This window comes from Anas acuta, chromosome 19 (genome assembly GCF_963932015.1).
Source record: "Anas acuta chromosome 19, bAnaAcu1.1, whole genome shotgun sequence".
NCBI classification, from domain to species: Eukaryota; Metazoa; Chordata; class Aves; order Anseriformes; family Anatidae; genus Anas; species Anas acuta.
In genome coordinates, this window is record NC_088997.1 from 2,894,905 (window position 1) to 2,916,636 (window position 21,732).

At 55.7% G+C, this 21,732-nt stretch overlaps 1 protein-coding gene across 10 annotated transcripts in view; it reads left to right on the forward strand.

Annotated features, from left to right (window-relative positions):
• The window catches only part of BCAS3 (BCAS3 microtubule associated cell migration factor), a 354,393-nt gene extending 345,036 nt beyond the window's left edge, over nt 1–9,357 (forward strand). For 9 of the 10 annotated variants that reach the window (XM_068656220.1, XM_068656216.1, XM_068656222.1 and 6 more), the window contains one exon: nt 8,449–9,357. In XM_068656220.1, coding sequence (XP_068512321.1) covers nt 8,449–8,472 — 24 coding nt within the window. In that variant the 3' untranslated portion in view covers nt 8,473–9,357. The remainder of the gene's footprint in view (nt 1–8,448) is intronic. The other variant, XM_068656221.1, reaches the window with a different exon arrangement.
• Nucleotides 9,358–21,732: the final 12,375 nt, after the last annotated feature.

Sequence of the window (21,732 nt, forward strand, 5' to 3'; positions counted from 1 at the left end):
ATGCACACATAGGCCCACTCGGCTCAGAAGTTGTCCTCCTCCCAGGTCGTCTTGTCTTCCTAAACCGGGATTTTTAAGGAGGTCCAATAACCAAGGCAACATCACAAGAGAGGAAAAAATAGGTCTTAGACATGAAAGGAACTTGCTGCAGTTCTGAGGTTTCGGCATGCTTCAGATCCCCCGTTCGGCATATCAGTGAAACGCTGCCCAGACCGTGAGGTCACCACCACATTTGTTCAGTTTGCTCAGGCAGCTTTTCCATACCCAGCTTTTTTCTACAATTTTTGGGTTGGGTGCAAGAGAGGAGGAGGCTGCCGGCAGCGCTCCCCATGTGTGGTGGCTCCGCTGCGGCAGCCTTTGGGCCAGAACCCCCTCCCCAAGGTCTCGCGTGGCTCCGGGTCTCTTGGAACCGATGGGAAAGAGCATGCCAAGGCCCACATTTTGGGTCTAGACCTGCTTTGGGTAGACATGAGGTGATTTCAGGAATAGGGATAACTCCTCCAGAACTTCTGAGCAAGACCCGAAGCCTCTGGGCAGCATAGGACACAAAGTGGAGCACATGTTATGGAGCTGGTAGGTGTCGTGAACATGCAGATTGCATTTAATTCCTGTTCTTTATGGAGTCAGAGGCTGACAGAGGGGTCACTGTTGAGCAATCTGAGGCACTCCCGTAACCCTGAGAATGAGAGCCCAAACCCAGGAATTTTAATACAGTGTTTTCTCTGCAAATGCTTTTGGTCTGATATACACAGATGTGCTGCTTGCGTAACTGGAGACAAGATAATTCTGCCTGAATACATTAAAAATTTGTATACACACTGCCTTGCACAGGAAAGCATGCATTACGTTTAAGGTACATTATAGGATTTGTACTAGCAACATAGTAAAACTTTCAAGATGAAGTAGGAGAGAATGCCTTTAACAAAAACAACCGTATCTGCATATTCATTTTTAAAACTCTACTGGAAATCGTGCATAAGGAGTTGTAGGTTTACATGATGTGTATAGGCTACAGAAATCTGTTTTCTGTAACCATTCGACTGTTCCAGTTCTTGAAATTTCACATACTGCCTGAAATCGGCAACTCATCCTTCTGAAGTGCCATTTATGTAGGAAAACATCCTAAACCTCTTTGCAAAAATATACAGCTCTAGGAAACTTGAGATTATTTTTTAAAAGCACTGCAGTCGTTGTGAAAGTGCCCATCATGAAGAATATTGTCTCTCTAAATGCTAGTCCTTTATCTAGTGCACTTTTAACCTTCCATAAAATGTTCAGAGTCAAGCCTGGCAAGACGCCAGAGACTTGGGTCTCATGCTACATGGAACCAAGTTGTGTGGAGCTTTTTGGTTTCTCTTTTTTAAATGAGAAACAAGCTTTTTTATTTTTCAGGAGACAGAATTCTTTCAAAGTTCATGCATGAAAATGTTTTGTCTGTATCTCAACAATCTCTTCATGCTTGAAGTAAATCTAGTCATTTATGTAAGTTCACATGTCCTCCCAATTTTGTAAGTGTTAGACGTTTGGCATCTTAGCGTTGAAATAAGGCACTAGAAATGAAATTTTCAGTCTCTGAAGGGCTCTGATGTTCAGAAGGCTCAGTCTTCAATCCCCTGGCTCTAGCCTGACTTCTGTACCTCCTCATCTCCTTGGTAGATCCTGCCACCTTTTTTCCAAGATGCCAGGTTTCATTTCCAAGTGCATCACATTAACGAATTCTATGTGGATTCAGCATCAGAGTTATTGCAAGATAGTTTGACTGTAACTAATATTTTACATAGGCCACTGAATTCTGATTTCAGAGGAGTTGTACAGGCAGTGTTTGCAAGTCTTCTTTACTTTGAAAATTTAATGTGGGTGCTTGTGTGGTGTCTCAACATTTTGAAAGATGCAGCAGGATGAAGTGCTTTTAATATGGAGATTGATTTTCAGTGTTCAAATGCCATAGTGTTACATTTCCTCTTTTGAATGGAGTTAAAAATCTGTGGGCTTAGAAAAAAAAAACACAGATCTTTGGAGCAGGTCTGTCACAGCCCCACAAAACATTGCAGGGAATTGGTCCCTGCAGCTGCCCCTGCTGGCTGCCCGAACTCTGGGAGAGCTGGGCACAGGACTTGGGGCAGAGAGCAGGTTTAATGGACTTGTAAACATTACGATAATCTTACTCCTTTTTAAACATTACTGTAATAGGTGAAGACTGAAATTTGGGAAGGAGTACTGTGAAAACACATTTGCTCAGAAAATTATTTTCAACCATATCAAATTAAAAGGAGCTAGGAAAATTAAGAGCTTCGATGAGTATTCGGTGCTTGCATTTCAATATGATTTAATAGTAAAGATTTTTGTTTATCAGTATACCCAAGTCTGCAGGTGGGTGCAGGTCCCAGTGTGGGACTGGGGCCAGAGCCAGCATCTGGGTCCTCGCCTCCGTGCGCAGCTGTAGAGGGCTGCCAAGCTGCGCTACCCTCAGAGCGCCCTTCTTCAAAAAATCGTGGGTCATAAGAAAGCAAATACGCAAGAAAAACCTACAGTTGCACTATCAGCAATGCAATTTTAGAGCCTTGGAATTAGGGGAGGTATTTCTATGTACTAGTCCAATTACGCATCTTCAGCTTTTGAGCCTTTCTCTTCCTCAGGCTGTGCCACGCATGTTCCAGGAGGCAGCACTGACTCCAGCGGGGTCTGCTGGTGTTGGTAGTTAACATTCATGCAGTCCTAGAGCCAAAAGTGTCCAGCTGAGTTTGGGTTGTTGTCTAAACACAGAGAGATGGAGAGCATACGTGTGGCAGCGCATGCCGGTGGGCAGGGGAGTGGGAGCCACACGGCTGGGGCCGGTGAGAGCTCTGCTGCGGGAGCACATCCCGCTCCGCTCAGTAGCAATCAGTAAAATAAAAATGTTTAACTAATCCATTCACTGGGGAGCGTTGTGTAAATTACAAACAGTTTAAGAGATCCTCAAGACTTCCATTGTGTTAATATAAATTGCCTTTTAGTGTTCGCTTTATATAGGATCCTTTTGAATGGGAATCCAGATGGCAGAAGCTACATAATTATTATTCATTACAGTTAATAAGTAACACTCAGGAGCCCCAGTCAGCTCTGCAAGTCCCCGGTGATAGGCATTGTGCAAATATAAGGGTAAAAAAATAGTCCTTGCTGCAAAGTATTTTACAATCTCGGCTAAAGAGGAGGCGTGAAGGGCCCATGCCTTCGTCTGGGAGCGTGGAGCGGGCTGGCGTTTCGGGAAGCGTGTCTGCAGGGAGTCTTCTCTGAAAGGACAGAAATTATCTTTGATTGTACGATATGGCTCTGCCTTTGGCCTTGGAGCTGTTGCTCTGAAACATGGCTGGGGAGAGGCGCAGCCCCCCGTCCACCCTGCACCCAGGCAGAGGGGCCAGGGAAGCTGCTGCCAGCCAGCCCCGGCTTGTGGTGGAGCCCCAAAACTTCCCTGGAACAATTGTGGTGAATGACAGCAACAAAATCAAGGAGATGCAAGCTCTGCTGGCCATTACCCCGCTTCCTGCATTCCTACTTGTTAATTGTGTAATTCCTAACGAGTCGTGAGGCGTCTGCTAGACTTCGGGATGCATGCTCACTCTGACGCTTCCTTCCCTCCCCTGCCCAGCCTCCTCCCTTGCCAGAGACCTTGTTCCTTTAAAAATGCCATCCTTAAAAATCAGAAATACTCAGCACAGAGAAAGGAAAAGGGAACTTGACATTAGTTGAGCTTGAAAGGCTTGGTGCTGTGAAAAGTGACTGACGTGTGAAAAGAGGCTACAATTAGTTCTTTCCCCGAGCACTCTCCCATTCAGTCCAGGGTCACTCCTTCAGCGAGCTGCGGCTTTGAGGGTAATGTGTTGTGACAGTTTGAGATGATGAAGAATAATTCTTGCATTCAGAGTTGCTGCCGCTTCCCCGCTGCCCTGACACATCAGGCTGCTGTCATTGTATCATTTATCCTGGCTGTGGCTCCGCCGGGCTGTGCCGGGGCTTGTGCAGCGCTCGGTAGGTAGAGGAAAGGGTCAGCTCCGCCAGCAAATGAGTTTTGAGGATATTTTGAAACTGTGCTTAACAGCCCGGTGTAGGGAAGGGCAAACACAGAGAAAGGAAAAACCATTAGAAGAAATAATGCACTGGAGAGGAGATTTTTGAGTAGACATAAAGGAGATACCATGGCTTCAAGTGGACCACTACAGCGAGAGCACAAATAAGAAAGGCAGCATAATTTATGAGTGTTCCGGGCAAAAGAGGGCTATATAGATTTTCTTCAGGCATTGAATTAATGTGCCATATAAAATGGTTTCACATTTAAGCTTGGCAGGACTTTATACCTTTCTAGATTTGATGAAGTCCTTTGACAGTTCCTGGAGCTTTCTGGAAGTGGACAGACAGCAGCCCCCACGGGGCGGGATGCTCGGCCTGCCCCGCCGCGTCCCTCAGCGCCCCGAGCCACTGCTCCTCCTCACCGCTGGGCCCTGGGCAGGCAGAGGGTGGCTTTGGTGCTACAAGTGTGGCATTTAGGAATATTAGCAGAAATAAACGTTTGTTATTTGTGTGTTTTTTTAACATTCCTGCCAGTTTGTCCCACAGAACAGGCACTGAAGGCAGGCCGCGGTGTCCAGGCAGGCAGAGCGCAGGTAGGCCCGGCCTGGCAGCAGGTGCACTGCAGCACCTTTAGGTGCCACTGCCCCGGGCAGCAGCGGTGTCGTGACGGGGCCGAGGGGCTAACATGCACAGCAGGGAGGGCTGTCTTCAGAGAGCCTGTGCCCTGCAAGTTCTGGTGCTTCTGGCACCCTGGGTGATGCCAGCGGTGCCCCTGACTCGTAGCATCAGAAGCGCGGCAGGGCCGCTGCCGGCTCCCCTCAAGTGACTTGCTCCTCATGGCTTCAGCAGATGTTGCTGCTCCTTCATCTTTTTTCCTGTTTTCTTTTTTTTTTTTTTGGTCAGTCAGAACTCTGTGAGTCGTTTCCTCTAGGGACGGGGGCAGGTTTTAGTATTTACGTTTCCAGTATTAGCATTTATTTGTATTTGTGTTTGTTTTTCACGGGCTTTTGAATGCCTCGGGGAGCCATTTATGGGGCCAAAATAATGCAAGTGCTGGTCTTCTCACAGTATTTCATTTCCTTGATGGTGGAAATGCTAGGAGAAGAGCAGGTCTCATGTTATTTTGACCCCATAAATAGCTCCCAGAGGCCCCTTTCTTCCTTCTCCCACCCACTCCCCCCCAAATCAAATATTTAGGTTTCTGCAAAGCCTGACTTCTCAACTCTGGTTATCTTGCTTCAGCAGAAGCAAATTGCAGTTATTACAAAATAGCCAGGGAGTCTATAAGGCAGAATGGGTTTTATATGATGCACAATTTGTTGGCTACTGTACAAGTTCATTAAAGTGCATCAGAAGCGGTTGTTTTACTGGTACATTTAAGGAAGTTAATGCATCTCGACAGTGTGTGCATGGGGGAGCGCAGACACAATAACCCTCAGACATGCTGGGGCCAAGTCTGTCCCCAGCAGAGCTCTGCCGAAGTGAGCGGCATCTCCCGCCGGGAGCTTTTCCCCGCTGTGCCCGAGCGGTGCGGAGCCCAGAGCCACGCGGCCGCCGCTGCTCAGTGCCCACGTCCTGCAGCAGCTGGGTCCCAGTTCCCATTTTCCTTGCTTCTCAGCCAGCCTTTCCACAACATGTAGGACTGACGGCTTATGTGGCATGTCTTGGTTGGCTCTGGGAGATATTTTGTCTCCTTCCAGCCATGCATGTCCGGTCTGCAGGGTTCAGCTGCTCCTTCAGGTCTGCTCACAGGTGAGGAGGACCAGCAGGACCAGCATCGACATCCCAGTGCACCTCACTCTGCCCTGCCCTGCTCTGCCAGCAGGTCTGAGGGCAGGATCATGCTTTGCACTGGGCTTTTTTTTTTTTTTTTTAAGGGTATTTTTTATTAATGAAACAGCTGGAAAAAAATAGGCTAATTTGGGGGAATGCAGGAAGGTGCACAGGGGGTCATGTTTGCAGGGCAGGGTGTCTCTGGTGACCATGTCATGTCTAATTGCACATCTCACGTGGCCCAGGTGCCGCAGCGTGACCCGGCCGTGCGCGAGAGCCCAATTTCCCCCGCGCAGCAGTGTCAGGAGTTTTACAGCGGCTCCTTAGGTATCGAAATACACGGCTCTTCTGCCTGGCCGCCTAATTGGTTCCAGAGTGAGCCCGGACGCAGCACGGAGCGGTTTGGGAGCCCTCAGACACGGTTGCCCAGGGCAGTGTGCTGGGTGTTGTGGTGTCGGGATGGCAGTTTGGGCACAGGAATTCCCCCATTTTTTACCTGGCCCTCTCCAAACAAAGCAGGCTCTGGAAAACTTCTCCTCCAGCTCCTTCTGAGCCCCTACATCTGCTTTAACCTCTCTTTTTCCTTTTCCCATTCCTAATAAAAAGGTTTTAATGCCTGATAGTAGCAAGCAGAGCCCACGGCCTCCCCAACAAGGCCCTGCACCCATTGCTGTGCCTCCCACACTTTTTGTCTGTGCTTTTTCCCTGCCTGGCATCAGCCTCTGCAGTGCCACCCCCTGGCAGTCCCCCGCAGAGGTGACGAGTGCTGCTGGCTACAGAAATGTCGCAGCCCCTCAAAATCAGCACTGCCAGGCCGAATCCCCCCAAACTCATCCCATGGCCGGGCAGGAAGGCTTTGGGACGGGACGGAGCGCAGGAACGTGCCCTCGCACTTTTCCCCCTTCCACCTTTTGTTACGGTTACTGGAAACACAACATGTGCCTGAAAATCGATTATAGCTTAAAAAGGGCCGGGGTGGGGGAGCAGAGGAACCTCAGGAGGAGCTCAGCAGCCCTGATGGTGTCTGATCGGGGCCGGAGCGTGCTCCGGCGCGCTGCTGATGGCTGCCCAGCGAGCACAGGCTCTGACGTGAGACATTTAACCAAAGCCAGCTGTGTGCAGGGGAGATAAAAGCACCAAATCAGACAGGATAAGCGCAGTATTAGTGTGGGATACGCCACTCATTTCTGATTTAAATTACTGTTTTTACTTCCTGAACTCATGGGAGAGTGAGGATGTGAGGAAAATGAAGAGGTTTATGCACGTACATTCCTTAACCGAATACTGGCAAGAAATGATGATTAATCCAGCTGAGGTCATTATCAGTGCTGCTTATAGGGTGACCGATTTCCTGCAGATTTGTTTTTATGAATCCTGGGCAGATTATCTCCTTGGCAAGTTACCTCTGTGATCGGGGATTGCATCTCCCAGCCCTCGTTCATCGAGGTGTGAGCTCGTGTGGCCGGTACCCTCCTGTACCCGGGTGGCATGCGGGAGTTGTGTGCACTGCGAGGACACTGGAAAGGGATGCGTATTGTTTTGGTGAAGAACTGGCTTTCTGCTTTTGCCATGCATGGATACATCCTTGTCTTGGGGTCCCATTGCAGCAAATGTCTGCGGAGGAATTTGTCCAAACTGCTCGCCCCGTGTCCCTTCCCTGAGTGCAGGCTGCGCAGGGCTGGGAAGTTGCACTTAGGGACACACGTCGCAAGTCGAGGGAATATTTCTTGTAGGCTGTCACCGCATGTCCAGGAGAGGATTCCTGTCGTGTCCCCGCAGTTCTGCCTAATCTCACCGCTGCATGCCGCCGCTGAGTGCTGGGCAGGGTGACGCTGCCCAGCGGCGCTGCTGCACGCTGCCACTGACTCAACTGTTGGGTTCAAGTGGCTCACAGAGAGGCCACGGGTCCAGACGATGCTCTACACACACAAAAATCCTAGTGCCTCGAGATTAGGGAGCAAGAAAGGCTTTGGGAGGTCAGCGAGGGGAGGAGATGGTTTGATGTGTGTGATCAGGAAAGGGAGAGCCACAATGAGGCGTTCTCCTTTACTCTGGGCCACAGCCCAGGCACATAGTAAAGGGGATATTTTTGCCTCAAAAAAAGCAGAGATATTTATGTCTGCTTATGCAGCATAAGGGGTTGTAGAAAGTCCCTGCTGCGATCTGCAGTGGTTACTCACTGCTGGTACACACCGCCAGTAACTGGTGCGGCTGCTGACCCTTCCTCCATCCCAGCAGCACTGCTGTGGAGGAAGGATGTTCCCTCATCTGCCTCCGTACCCTTTGCACCCTGCTCAGTTCAGCTGTGAGCATCCCCGGTCCTGAACCCTGGCAAGTCCCCAGTCATTGGCCTCACCCCCAGCGAAGGGCTTGCTGTGCTGGGCAGTGCTGAACGCCTCGGGCCCGCTGCTGCTGGGCTGAAATACAAACCCAGCAGAGATGTGGGACCAGGAGCTGGGATGCCTCTGGAGCAATTCGTCAAATCGCCCCAGAAAAGATGGATGACAAGCAAATGCAGCGCTAGAGCAGGGATACAATAAACAGATTTGTCAATAAAGCGGCCGTCTAATGGCACTCTGGGTTCTTTTATCTGAAACACTAACCAGGGCCTCTTCTCTCTTCCCATTTCAGAGCTTCAGCGAGAGGGAAGCATAGAGACGCTCAGTAACAGCTCCGGTTCCACCAGCGGAAGTATTCCACGCAATTTTGATGGTTACAGATCACCCCTCCCGACTAACGAAAACCAGCCTCTCAGCCTTTTCCCCACAGGATTCCCGTAAATTAGTCAAACATACAAGGGGAGATCAAGACGGGGTAACAAGCTGTCTCTCTGCCTAAACAATCTTGATGTGTCTGTCACCCGCCAGTTAGCTGCCGTGCTGGATGGTTCTCGTTACCCTGATAAATATTGACGACTCTTCCGCGTAAACCTTCCTGGAACGTACTCACAAAATCTTGACTTTGTTTTCCTGTGCAATATGAAGAGACTCTGTCTTCAATCCCGATAGCTCTGCGGCTTCTTTTTTTTCGCTGTGTTCAGGAAGAGATTGGTTGAGAAGAAATCTTTCTAAGCCACTTTCGGTCAAGCATATGGTTTCACAACCATTCTCTGCTTTTTTGTGCTCAGAGACAAAGGGAATCTTGGTAACGTGTGGTGCAAGCGCCAGCCAGGAGCTCCAGCCGCCTGCAAAAGTGCCGAGCATTAACGAATGAACTGGAGAGAGTGGAGATTCAAGGACTTTCTGTGGACAGGGTTGATCATGTTATTCCTTCCTTGTTGCGTCTCCTTGCTGCCCTCCTTCCCCTCTAGATTCATCAATGCCAGGAGTATTACAAATGGAAATGTTACTTTTTGTTCTTCGGAAGAATTCTCTCTATTGCTCCAGTTTTACTCTAGTCATGTATTTTAGAAACGTACTTAATTGACTAACTGCAGTCACCGATTTCTCATACTTGGTTATAAAAGTTGTTCGCTGGAACTCAGATATCTGTCCAGAAATGCATGTGTCATTGAATAAATCTAAGTTAAACAAGAAACTACTTAAATGTCAGTGTTCATGGAGTATTACTGGGCTGCCCCTGTGTTTCGTAGATCTTCCTGGACCAGACACTATGTGCATATTTACTAACCGAGAGATTTAATTAAAGCCATCGGTGGATGTTACTCAGCCAGTCTAGCTTGGTTTTGCATCCCTGGGTGTAAGAACTTTTCAAATGTAAACAGTTTTGTACAGTGAAAGATGTAAATGGTGTTCCTTGCACCTCTGGAAATCAGCACCCATGTGTGTATGTAGGTGTCCGACCTGTGCCTGTTACACTGCCCCTTCGTCCTGCTTCCCATAAGCCGAGGACGAGGCGCTGGAGACGTGCACCTACATTTAGGGTACTGCAGGATCACGTGTGAGAGGCTTTTGAGAACCCTACAGCATCCTGAACCCGTAACACCGCGCTGAGTGTGCACTGCCGGAGCCGTGCAGCTCTCGCTGAGGCAGTGACGGGCTCGCACATAGTAACCACATGAATTTCTACATCTCAGCCAACTTGTGTTGGGAAGCAGAAAGTGAGGTGGGACTGTCAGCTTATGAAATTTCCTTCCCACTGCTTGTTTTTAATAGAAGCCGTTTGAGTCATGGAAATGAGAGGAAACTATCTAAACCCACAAATCTTTTTGCACTCTTGAAGCTTACACCAGCCACACCGACTGGTGCAGGACTGACCACCCTCTTCCTACTCCGTCCCCAAACACCAAATATCAAATTCATTCTTGGGCTAGATTTCTTTTTATTTTTTTAAGTGTAATGCCATGCCTCAGATCTCAGAAGCTTTTTTTTCTCTCTCTCTCTTCAGGCTTGCAAACCACTAATAAAAACTGAGAGTCTGCAGCAATAATTTCAGTTTCTTGCTTGGTTTTCAGTCAGGCCTTTCTCAAGCAAAAAAACTTCCTTGGGATGAAATCAGAGGAGAGTTTGCCCATAAGAACTTGCAGCTCCAGCCCACTGGCTATATCTGTGCTCGCAGGCTCCGCTGTAATGCTATGTTTCTTTTATGTCTGTAAAATAATGGATTGAAGTAAGTGCGTTAGGGTAGGGCTGGCATTGTGAACAAATGGAACCACAGGGTCAAGTCAGTCCACACCAGTTAGGGTTTTTAACACAGTTCAAGCCAAGGTCAGCTCCAAAAGTTCAAACAAAATCCAGATTAACACATACAGAAGGGATTGTGTTGTCACCGTGATTCTTGTTTCCTTTCAGCCTTTCCAAAGAGCAGCCGTAAGGGACGGAGATCTTCTGAAGGCAGGCGACTGCTGTTCTTCCTCTCGCTGCTGCCTCGAACAGCTTGGTCGCGGGTTCTTTGTGAACACACAAAGTAGGATAGCACATAATGCGGAGTGGTGTCATTGGAAATGTATTTGTTGTTGGCAGGCATTAAATCACTTTTTATAAGTGCTGCAATACGGCCATGTGGAAATTCCCAGTCTGCAAGAAGCTCCTTTGAATCAGGATGTTTTGTTTAAAGGGGAGGGGGGGGGGGGAACCCTACAAACTGGGGCTGTACCAAAATATTTTCAGTCTGGTTCATTGAAAAGAATGTCCTAAATTCCCCGCTGTCGATAGCCCTGTAGCCAAATTGTTAAGAAATCCTTGAGCTTAAGGGAAAAAAGAAAAAAAAAAAAGGCAGAGCACTGCAATGAGGTGGCTAATTTAACTTTAATTTGATACTTTCACAGATGACCCAGCAGAATAACCGAGTTCCAGCTCTTCGGTGAGACAGTGAAAGCCAAGTGTGTTGCAACAATAACTCTGTAGGCTCCGATTCAACGTTCCCAAGGTGTTCGCAGTGCCGGACACACACGTATGGGCCTGACACTGCCCCAGCTCGTGTGCCAGGCTCAGGCAGCCACTCAAAGCCCCCTTGAGTTGTCACCGAGAGCTTCCCGGTACCGACACCTGCCCTGCACACCCCCGGGCACCAGGGCCATGTCTGGGAGCTGTGTGGGGTCTGGGAGCCGGGGCCTTGCTGCACCCTTGGGGTTTGGCTTCTGGGAGTGGGATCGGGGATCCCAGGCAGCACCCAGGAGCAGCCAGGGGAGGTGAAGCTGTGGCCTGAGGGAGGTTTGCCCCCGACTCTGATTTAACCAGGTTTTCAACCCCCCTGGACCCACTCCAAAGCCCGGCTGGAGCAGAACGCCGCAAGAGGCTCGTGGTCCTCGCAGGATTTCAGCCGAGTGTCTCACGTTGTGGGGGAAATAATCCAGGTGAGCTTCTGAAACGCCGAACTTTCAAAGGGCGCAGCTGGCAGGCCGTCACAGGCAGCGCGGCAAGAATGCTGTGCCATGATATAAAACACTGTCTCGAAAAGAGCCCAAAAGACATGCGGGACTCGCAGGGTTTTAAACTGTTTCCAGTAGTAGTAAGCAGCGGCCTCCTGCTGAGTTCAAAAGGCAAAACGTCTCATTTAAAGCGGGGCGGACTGTATATCACTCCGTGCATAAAGTGGAGCCCTTCTATTAAAAGTTGAGTTCAGATTTCATGAATTAACATGAAATATTGCTTTATTATTCTACCCTGGTTTCTGTAATAAACACACGCATGTAGCGTGCTTCAGTTCAGGGGGACGTTCGGCCGCTTGGAAAGAAGTGGGAAGTCGGAGGCTCTCCAAACGCCGCCGCTTGGAGCTGGGGCTCGGTGGAGGACCAGAGGGGTCGGGAGCTTCCAGGTGCTTCTGCCCCATGTGTGGGAGAAGGGACCCACACCACATCCCCTCTGTCCCCACACCACGTCCCCTCCTCAGACGCTGCCCAAATTCTGCTGGCGACGAGGCCACACCAAGGCCAGCATGGGGAGGCAGCCAGGGCAGGGCAGGGAGCCCACAGGAGGATTTTGCTGCTTGGAGCAGCTGTGAAACCTCCCGCCCTCCTCAAGTACAGGGATAAACGTGTGGTGCTTCCATGGGGCTTCGTTAGGGTATTTTTGTTGTTGTTGTGTTTTTTTTTTTTGAGGATCCAAGCAGTGTCCGCACTGCGTCTCTGCATTTCTTTTCTCGCTTCTTTGCTTTGGCTTGTTACTGTGCAGGGTAGGAAAGTTTGCGCCATTTCCTGTTGTCTTTCCCTTATGCTCCTGAGATATTGTAAAAATGTTCGGTATCCTCCAGTAGGTTGTAATCACTTCACCCTAATGTTTCACAGCTGCTAAGTGTAACTTTAAACCCGGCCATTTGAATGCTTACAATTAGCGAGTCAATGGAGCTAAGATCGCGTCTTTGTGATTGGAAAAAAAGAAAAGAAAATTAAGCTTTTTTTAAATTTGAGTTTAAATTGGACAAAATGGGAACAAAAGTTGTGGAGATGAGGCTTTTTTAACGCAGTAAGTGATTAGTGGCTTATGTGCTAGGAAAAAAATAATTGAATCCACTGCTTGGCCTGCCTCACAGATGAAAAAGGCGCCGGGACGAGCATGTGTCTGCGGCAGCACAGCCTCTGTCCCTGCACCAGCCCCTCTCAGAGCTCGCTGCTCCTCATCCACACAGCCAGCAACAGTGAGGACAGACCCAGCAGGACACAGGGGGCTTCACAGCGGCCGTCGCCTGTCCCTGCATGGAGGCTGTGCCTCTGGACGCGGTCTGGCACAGCCCTTGGGCTGCCCGACCCCGGCTGGGCTTCCCCTGGCTTTTGCCCTCCTGCTTGCTGGCTGGCAGCAGCGTGCCCGCGGCCGGAGGAATTAGGAAGCCGAGGTGTTGCATTCCTGCGGCGCTGCCAGCGCGGGGGCCAGGGGGACGCCCGCACGGCTCTGCCAGAAAACGCTGCCGACTGCACGAAGCGGGCACGGGGCTGCTGAGTCGGGCTGTGGGGGCGAAGGGCAGAGCTGCAGGTGGAGGTGGGGGTGGCTCGGCCCCCGTCTGGCCCCCACACTGCCCACCCACCCCATGGGGCTGCCCCGTGCCCAGGGGGTGCAGAGCAACTAGCGCCGCGTGCGTGCGTGTGTGCATGCAAGCACGGGGCCGCGGGGCCCTTGCTGGTGGCCAGGTTTTATGCAGAGCTGTTTGTAAACATGTCCTAAGCCTTTTATAAAACAGCACAGGGTCAATTTAATCTCATGCTGTTCCTTAACGTTAATTGAACCCAAGTGTAAACCAAGGCTCGTACCGAGGCGTCCTCATCTCCTGGCCCGGCGGGGTAAAACCTCCTTTGGCCGATAGCGCTGCTTGTGTTCCTGCTCAGTGCTCTCTCCTCGCGCACGTTTCCAGAGCAGGTTTCAATTACCAGAAATGCCTTTACCCTGCTGAAAGCAAAGGGCGCGCTGTAGCGGGGAGGCGAGTCACGAGCCACAGCGTGGCGATGGCAGGGCCGGTGCCCACCCGTCCCGCACGGTGTTGGGGCACCGGGAGACACAGGCCTCCGACCGTGGTCCTGGGTCTGGTTCCAGTTTTCACAGATTCTGGGGCGTTTGGGTCTGGGATATTGGTTGTTTCTGTCACTGGGGGAAGACGAGGCCTGGGCCAGGGGCAGGATCCTTTAGGAGCTGGGTGTCTGTGCACTGGTGCTCGTCCCACCAGTCACCACCCTGTCCCCTGCTGGACTCGGATGTCATCTGAACCTGTGCGTGTTGCTGAGCTCCTAGCTGAGTTTTTGCCTTCACTGCCAGAATTTCTGCTGCAGGAAATTACAGCAAATCACAGGCAGCCCCATGCAGGTTGAAGGTAGGTCACAGACGTGGGTGTCATCAGCCAGCAGTCCCTGTCCCCTCGTCCTCCTCCCAACACCTCCCCGGGCTGGGCACGGCACAGTGCGGCCACGGCTGCCCACAGCCCTCCCTCCGTGCCCAGCCCTGCCACCTGACCATAAATACTAATTAATAGCAAAGCCCTGGTCTAGATCAAGGGGAAGGCTCTGAATTTTCTTGGGAACTTCGCTGTCTGAAAGGTATCTTAAATATTCCCTAGCACTCAGCCTATCAGTAGGTCAATTATACGGTGAGCAGTCATACGAAGTTAATTTCTAATTTAATACAATGTTAAAAGGTTGTCAGGTTAAAATCTAATCTATAAACAAGACATGAAACGTCTTTTTAAAATGAGTGTCATGAGCCGGTCCTGGCTCAAACCACAGGCTGCTGCTTCTTTTATAGGATGTAATTACTTCCCAGCGAGTATTTACAATATTATTATAGGACCGTAATAAAAGGCCGGTGCCAGCCGTGTCCCGGTGCCAGCCCAGCACCGCTCCCGCTCCCCCCTGCCCTCACGCAGCCGCCGCTGCTGCTGCAGCCCTTATCTGGGGAGGTGAGAAGTGCTGGCGTGTGCGGCCCCGTGCCACGATAAGCGGGATGGGGAACACGGGGCTCGTGCTTTTGCTCCAATACAGGGGATGGAGATGCCCGTGCCATGTCCCTGCACCCCCGATGTGTCACCCAGCCCTGCAAAGCACCGCACCGGGCAGTGCCGGGGGTGCCGGCTGAGCACGTTTGTTCGTGGGAGGACTTTGGCTTGCCACAGGCTGAAGGTTACAGGCTGTGCTCAGCCCAGCAGCTCCGTTCAAGCAGAAAACCAGAGGCAGCACCTGCAGCCCCAGCCTGAGCCTCGGTGTCCCCTCCTTGCCTTTTGCCATGTCCCCATGTCCCCATGGCCATGGAAGGAGCAGCGGGGCATGGGGAGGAGGCCGGGGGCTCCCCTGCCTCTCCTCCAACCCCGGGGCACCCACCCACCTCTCAGGGAACATCGAGGTTTGCTCCCCTCACTGTCAGAAGGGGAAAGTCCAGCAGCCATGCAGCAGCGGTGAGACGTTGTCCCACCCGTGGGGCCGTCAGCACCACGAGGTTCCTGCGTAAATGTTTCACACTGCTGGTGAGTCGTGGTGTTTGTGGGAGCCGTGCAGGATCAGGGCTGCCCTTGCCTGTCCCAGCCGAACATCACCAGGCACCAGCCCTGCCGTAGGTCATGCAGTGAAATCATGTGGGATTTTTTTTTATTTTTTTCAGTAGAAATCGCACTGGCTCCAAAGGTTTGGATCAGACCAGGACATGCCCAAGCTTTCGTCTACACCCACAAAGCCTCACAAGGTGTATTTTTTTAAGGAAGACCATGATTTTGATGGGAGCAGGTGATGGCGGCAGCGAGGCTACCTGGGGTAACGCAGTGCCAGTGCTGAAATGGGGACGGGGAGCTGCTTGGCCCGGGCCCCCGAGGGTGCAAGGCAGGGCCAGGACACTGCGCAGTGCTTGTTTTCATCCGTGTGCTTTCGGGTAAATTCTGCTGCGCTTTGTAATTGAGAAAAGCTGTTGACGAACATCTGCGCAGGCACTGTCCGCTCTCATCCGCTCACCGACTTCGTTAGTGCCTGTGCTGCCCTTTGATGTCTGTGAGTCACCGGCCTGGCCTGGCCGCCCTGCAGCCGCTGCCCCGCTGCCGGTGGGTGGGTGGTGGGCAGCAGCCGGCCCCGTGCGTGCAAACAGAAAAGTCCCCTGGGGCCAGGGAGGTCACCTCTGCTGCTGTGCTTTGTGCGGGTTTTGGGGACGGTGGCTCAGGTGCTCTGCCCTCGCAGGGCTGGAGATGCCCGGGTGTGAAGGAGAAAGAGCCGGGCAGGGGGGCACAGGGTGGGGGGCACTGGGCAGGGGGTGACTCGCAGCAGCCTGTGGCCAGGGAGTGCAATCCGTGGCCTTAATCCTGCCGTGTCCTGCACGCTCTCAAATCCCCTTCACTTCAATGAGCGCTTGTAGTGTCAGGCCTGCGCCGGGCGAGACGGCGCGCGGGGCCGGCGGGGAGGATTTGCTCAAGAGGCACTGTTTTTAAGGTGAGATTTGAAGGATGGAAGACAGATGGCAACTGGAGAGGACAAACGGATCAAGTGAAGGGTTTGTTTTCAGCGTGGAGGGGAAAACACAGGAGGGAATTACCGCCGGCTACAAAATGGGGGCTATTAATACCTGCAGCGTCTCGAGCCCTGCGCGGGGATGCTCAGGGTGCTCCGGGTGGGGGCGGCCCCAGCCCCCTCGCAGCCCAGGAGTGGGGTTTTTCTGCGGAGATGAATTGATCCCTGCGTAGCGCCGAGTGTACCCAGACAAAGCCGGCGGAGGGGTTATTAGCCCCACCATTGTGCCCACTATCTTTTCTTCCCTTTCAGCTTCCCTCCCCGTGGCCCAGGTCTCAAAGCCCGTGTGTCAAGAGCTCAGTGACCTGCGCGAAGGGCAATCGCTTGCTTTGTGCTGGCAGCCCGGCGTCGGGGCGGTTATTTACTTGTTATTCGGGGCTGCCTCCGTTTAGGTATCCTTGGAAAACACGTCTGGAGAGCAAGCTGCCGGCGCTGCACGGCGCACGTGGGCGAGGAGCTGGGAGAGGAGCCGGGCCTGGGGCTCACTGCGAGCCCCTAATGAGCCCCCCGAACAGTGCGGGACAGCCCCTCGACACCCCGGCACCTACAGAAAAGGGGGAAAAAGCTGGGAGTGGGAGACACCAGGGGTGGCTTGGCAGTTTCAATGCGCAGGCTGGTTTTGAAATTAAAATCCAGGCAGCGCCCAGATTAAAATCGGCGGAGCACCTCGGCACAGGGCGCTGCGCTGCCGCCGTGTCCCTGACGGAGTGGCCCAGGGCAGCGCTGCTTTTTTGAGGAAATGTGAATAAAAACGATGAGAGATTGTTTCCATGCGGAGCTGGGTCTGTGTCAGATGTGTCCGTGATTGAACACCAGTGAAAGGGACAGGTGCAGCGAGCACTGAGAAAGCTTTATTCCTGGCCATGGCCAGCACGTTATTTATTTTGGCTGCCTTTATTTTCTCAGCAGTGAATTGAACTCTCCTACAAACATGAGACATTGAATTCTGCAATCCTAAAAGTCAAACCTAGAACAAAAAAAAAAATAATCTCATGTGACAGGAGAGCAGCAGTGTCAGCTCCTGGTGCAGATTTGATTTCAGATACGTTCCCAACCCCTGTCTGAAGCCCGGGACACCGGCCCCACTTAGCCCAGCAGCGTTCACCTCACCCTGCCTTTGATGCCGTGATTTCTGCCGATCTCCTCACCCCACACAATGACCACGGTGAGGGGCCAGGGCCAGCGGGGGTGTGTCACCCCCATCGGGGCTGGGGCTGCTCCCTGCGGGGCCGACTCCCAGCTGCTTCAGAAGAGCAGGAATTGGGGGGGAGAAGCCTGGAGCAGGACCCAGCCGGGACCCCCCCCTTACCCTCGGGACCCCCTTTTCGGGAGGCAACGGCCCCGGAGCGGCTCCTGCTCTTCCCCCTTTGCAAATCTCTGCTCGGTGCTCGGGGCCCTGTCCCCCCCGTCCGGGCCGCGCCGTCGGGGGACGAGCACAGAGCCCAGCGCAGGGCCCCGACGTGGGCGAGCCGCGGCTGTCGGGGGGCTCGCTGGCTCCCTCCCCGCTGTGCCTGCCGCCATCCAGGTCAGACTGCTCAACGGCCCCAAATCCTCACTTTTAATCCCGCAAAGGAAGGGGGCGGGAGCCGTAACAGCATTATTTGATCAAATAACGTCGTTCGCTAATCTCTTTTATTTAAGAGATGAACCAGCCACGCAGCGCCGCGCTGCCTCCTGCTCGCCCCTCCCGGGACCGGATTCTCTCAGGAAACCCGGCTGAAAACCGGGGCCCCGGCACCCCTGAACGGCGATGCCGCCCCCCGAGGCTCCGGGGCTCCACTACCCCGGGACCGGAGCGCGCCCCGTCGGGGCCGAGCCGCCGTCACGCGTGGCGGAGGGGCTGGAGGCGGGGGGGGGGGCTCGGCCGCCGCTCGCCCCCGGCCCCATCCCATTACGGCGATGAGGCGGCGGTAATGCCATTAGCCCGGGGATTACGCGCCCGCGCCGGGATGTGACACACTTTCTCAAATGGAAGTTTTTTAAACAGAGGGATTTGCATGATCCCCCCCCCCACCCCACCCCGCCCGCCCCGTCCGCGCTGCCGCCCGCCCCCCGCGGTGCCAGCTCGGGTTTCACGCCGCGGGATCCCCCCCCCCCCTCACGGGCCCGGTCCGTCACCCTACAAGGGAACGGGATCGGGGCGTGCGAGGCGCCAGACTCCGACGGGGGGAGCGGGGCAGCCCCGACGGGGCGAGCCGGGCAGCCCCGGGGTGCGGGGCCCGGCGGGGGTCACGCCGCCCCCGCGCAGGGAGGGAGCTCCGTAATTAAAAAATAAAATCAACGAGCGGCGGGGCTCGGCTCACAGCAGCGTGGAGGTAACGAGGGCGGGGGGGGCGCGGAGGATGCACCCCCCCCCGAGCCCCCCTTGGGCTGCCCAGCCGGGCCGGGGTCACTCGCCGCCCGCCCTGACAAGCGGGCTGGGAAATGTGTTTATAAGTGGTTCAAACTCTGGATAAACTTCAGCGGCGTTTGTGTCTGCGTCTCCCCGCGTGTTGTTATTTTCCAGAAATCTGGATTACTGGAAATATTTTCTTTAAAGCGGGAGAGAAATCTAAACAGTCTGGGGGCAAAGGAGGGGGGGATTCGGGCAGAGGGGGGGGGCTGCCCGGGGGCTGCCGGGGCTCCGCGGGTTTCCCCTCGCACCGGGGCCGGTGTGGGATAAAAACCCACCGAGAGGGGCCCGGTAACTGCCCGGGATGTGCCGGGCACCGGCCCCTCCCCGACCCACCTGCAGGGTCGCCGCCCCCCGACGGGCACCTGAGCGGGGTGGGGGCCTCTCCCCGTCACCCCCGGGGTTTTCTCTGCCCAGGTGGAACCGGGGAGGCGCGGCCGGAGCAGCTGACGGGGCTCCGAGCCGCCCCTCGCCCCCTCCCCGCTTCCTCCGGCCCTGCTCCCCGCGGCTCCCGTTGGGGTGCAGAGGGGTGAGCAGGATCTGGGGGGACCCGGGGCTGGTGGGGCCGCAGAGTCCCGGGGATGCTGGCACCCGACGGCGCGTTCGCGGCTGGGGCCAAGGGCTCCCCGCGGGGCCGGGGGGTGCAGCTCCCACCCCGCACCTGCGGAGCTGCTCCGGCCCGGCCGGGTGGAGGTGTCGAGAGGCCGCAGGTGTGTCTGAGGGGAGCGCCCAGCCCTGCCATCTGCACCGGGAATTGGGCCCCGACAGCTCGCCCCGGGCACGGGGAGACGGCTTCGTCCCGGGCCGGGCCCCCCTCCCGCGCAGCCCCGTCGGGGGGAGCGAGCCCCGGGGCGCGGGGCCGCGGCGGAGCCGGGAGGAGGGGAAGGCGGAGGCCCGGCTGCTTGTGAGAATTGTTATTTTTCATCAATCACCCGCAATTTGTGTAAGTGCCCCGGACAGGACACCAGCCGTCCTGCTGGCTGGGGTCACGGAGACAACACAGCGATGGAGAAGAGCAAATTGCATTTGCTCACCAGCTCACAGATCCAAATTACGGCCCTCGCATGGCGCGGGGAAGGGAGCGAAAGGTCCATGTGACATGAGGGAAATATGAAGGACTTTGACAGGTCTTAAACGGCCTGGCGCCAAGGCCTAAGTCTACCGGCTAAAAATAGAAAAGGGATGATGAGTGGAGATGGGCAGAGATGAAAGGGAAGAGCGAGCGGGGCCGCGGCGGCGCGGGTGGGGCGTGGGGGCGACCGGGCCGGGCCGATCCCCCCCGAGCTGAGCCGGGCCCGTCCCGTCCCCCCGGGGCGTCCCGGCCGCTTCTGCCCCGGCCCGGGGAGCGCTCGGTGGCGGAGAGCCGGGCAGGGCAGGAGGCCGCGGTTCTCCTTCCCCAGGGCCGTTCATTGCCGAGGCCGCGTTGGGTTTTGCCCGGCCGCATCGCGCCGCCCGTCCATGGGCGCAGGCTCCTGGGGTCCGTCGGGGCCGGGGAAGGGTGCCCGGCCCCCTCAGCCCCCACCCCGTTTTTCCCCCCCGACGGGCGCAGCACAGAGGGTCGGGGAGACGAGGCTGCTCTGCATCGGTTTTTATTCTGCAGGCGAGGGCGTTTGCGGTGTTACAGCGGTGCGGGGGGCGGCGGCGGGGGGCGGCAGGCCCTGTGCCGGCGGAGAGGCGACGTTTCCTGGCGGGGCCGCGGCTGCCGGCAGGGCCCGGTGGGCTGCGCCCCTCCGTTCCCCTCGGAGGTGGCCGCGGTCGCCGTCGGTGCCGCGGGAGAGTTGCCCCCGGCGTGGGGCAAGGCGAGGCTCCGGGTTCGCTTTGTGAGGGGGAAGGAAAACACAACACAACAAAACAAACAAACAAACAAAACGGGGGGGTGGAGGGGGGGAGGAGGGGACGAAGAAAAAAAGCCCGAGCAAGCCCCATTTTTGCCAAGGCTGCTGTCAGCACATTTCCGCGGTGGCGAGGAAGCAAAGTCCAAAGCAGGTCTAAATTTCAATCCCCGCTCGCCATCTCGCCCTGTTCAATGGTCAGCGGGACCCCCCCCTCACCCCCCGGCCCCACCGCCCCGCACGGCGGCCGGGACCGGCACGGGCAGCCCCGGAGCGGCCGCGCTGTGGCCGCCCCGTCGGGGGCCGGGCGGCGAAGGTGAACCTGCGGCAGGGGGGAGCGGCCCCGGGGACAGCCGGGGCTCTGCTCGGAGCTCTCAGCGGCGCCGGGAGGGCAGCGAACAGGGCTCGCTGTCAGCGGGATGAGCCGTGGTTGGGGGCAGAAAGAGGGGAGAGGAGGCTGCGAGAAGGGGGCACCCGGGGGTCCCCGCGTCCCGCCCTGCTCGGGGAGCAGCGCAGCGCGGCCCCGAGGGGACAGCAGCCGCCGGAGCAGGGACGGGGGCGGCTTCGGCCGCAGCTCGCTGCGCATCCGCGGAGCGGTGGGGCCGGGGGGGGGGGGCGGGCCAGGGGGCAGAGGAGGGGGCCCGCCTCCGCTCCCCCCGTCCCGTCTGGCCGCAGCGCAGGCGGCGGGGGCAGGAGCCTTGTAAGGCTCGCAGGGCGCTTTTTGAAGATTTGGGGGTAAATATGAAGTGACAAGAGACGGGTCTTTATTGTGAGGGCTCAGCCGCCTGGCGCCAGGGCCCTCTTCAGCCACCGCAGCCCTCAGTTAATCAGCGCAGATCTCCAAACGGACCTCTCCGCGGGGACACCCACCGCGCCCGCCGCCCCCCCGGGCCCCGGCGCGGCGGGACCGGCCCTAATCCCTCTGCAAACAGCCCCGGCATTTCCCCCTCCGCCTTATCTGCCTCCCCCCGCCCGGGTAAACAGCCCCTCCGGCCGGCCAGAGCAGCGCCAGCCTCGGGGGCCTCGGCCCCGACGGCTGGGGCGGCCCCGGGGGCCCGGCCTCCCACTGCCCGCCCGGCTCCTCGCGGGGCGCCCCGACGGCGGGGTCCGCGCCTCGTCCGTGCGCTCACGGCTCCTGGCGGGTTCCCCCCCCCACACGCACCCCTCCGTCGGGGCGAGGGGGGAGGCGAGGGCAGGGCGCGAGTGTCCGCCACTCACCCGCGCTGGAGCTCGCCGCTCGGGGCCTCGCCGCCTGCAGCTCTCCCACGGCCCGGCCGCGCCGACGGGGCCGCGCTCCCGACGGCCGCCCCCGAGCCCGGGCCGCCCCG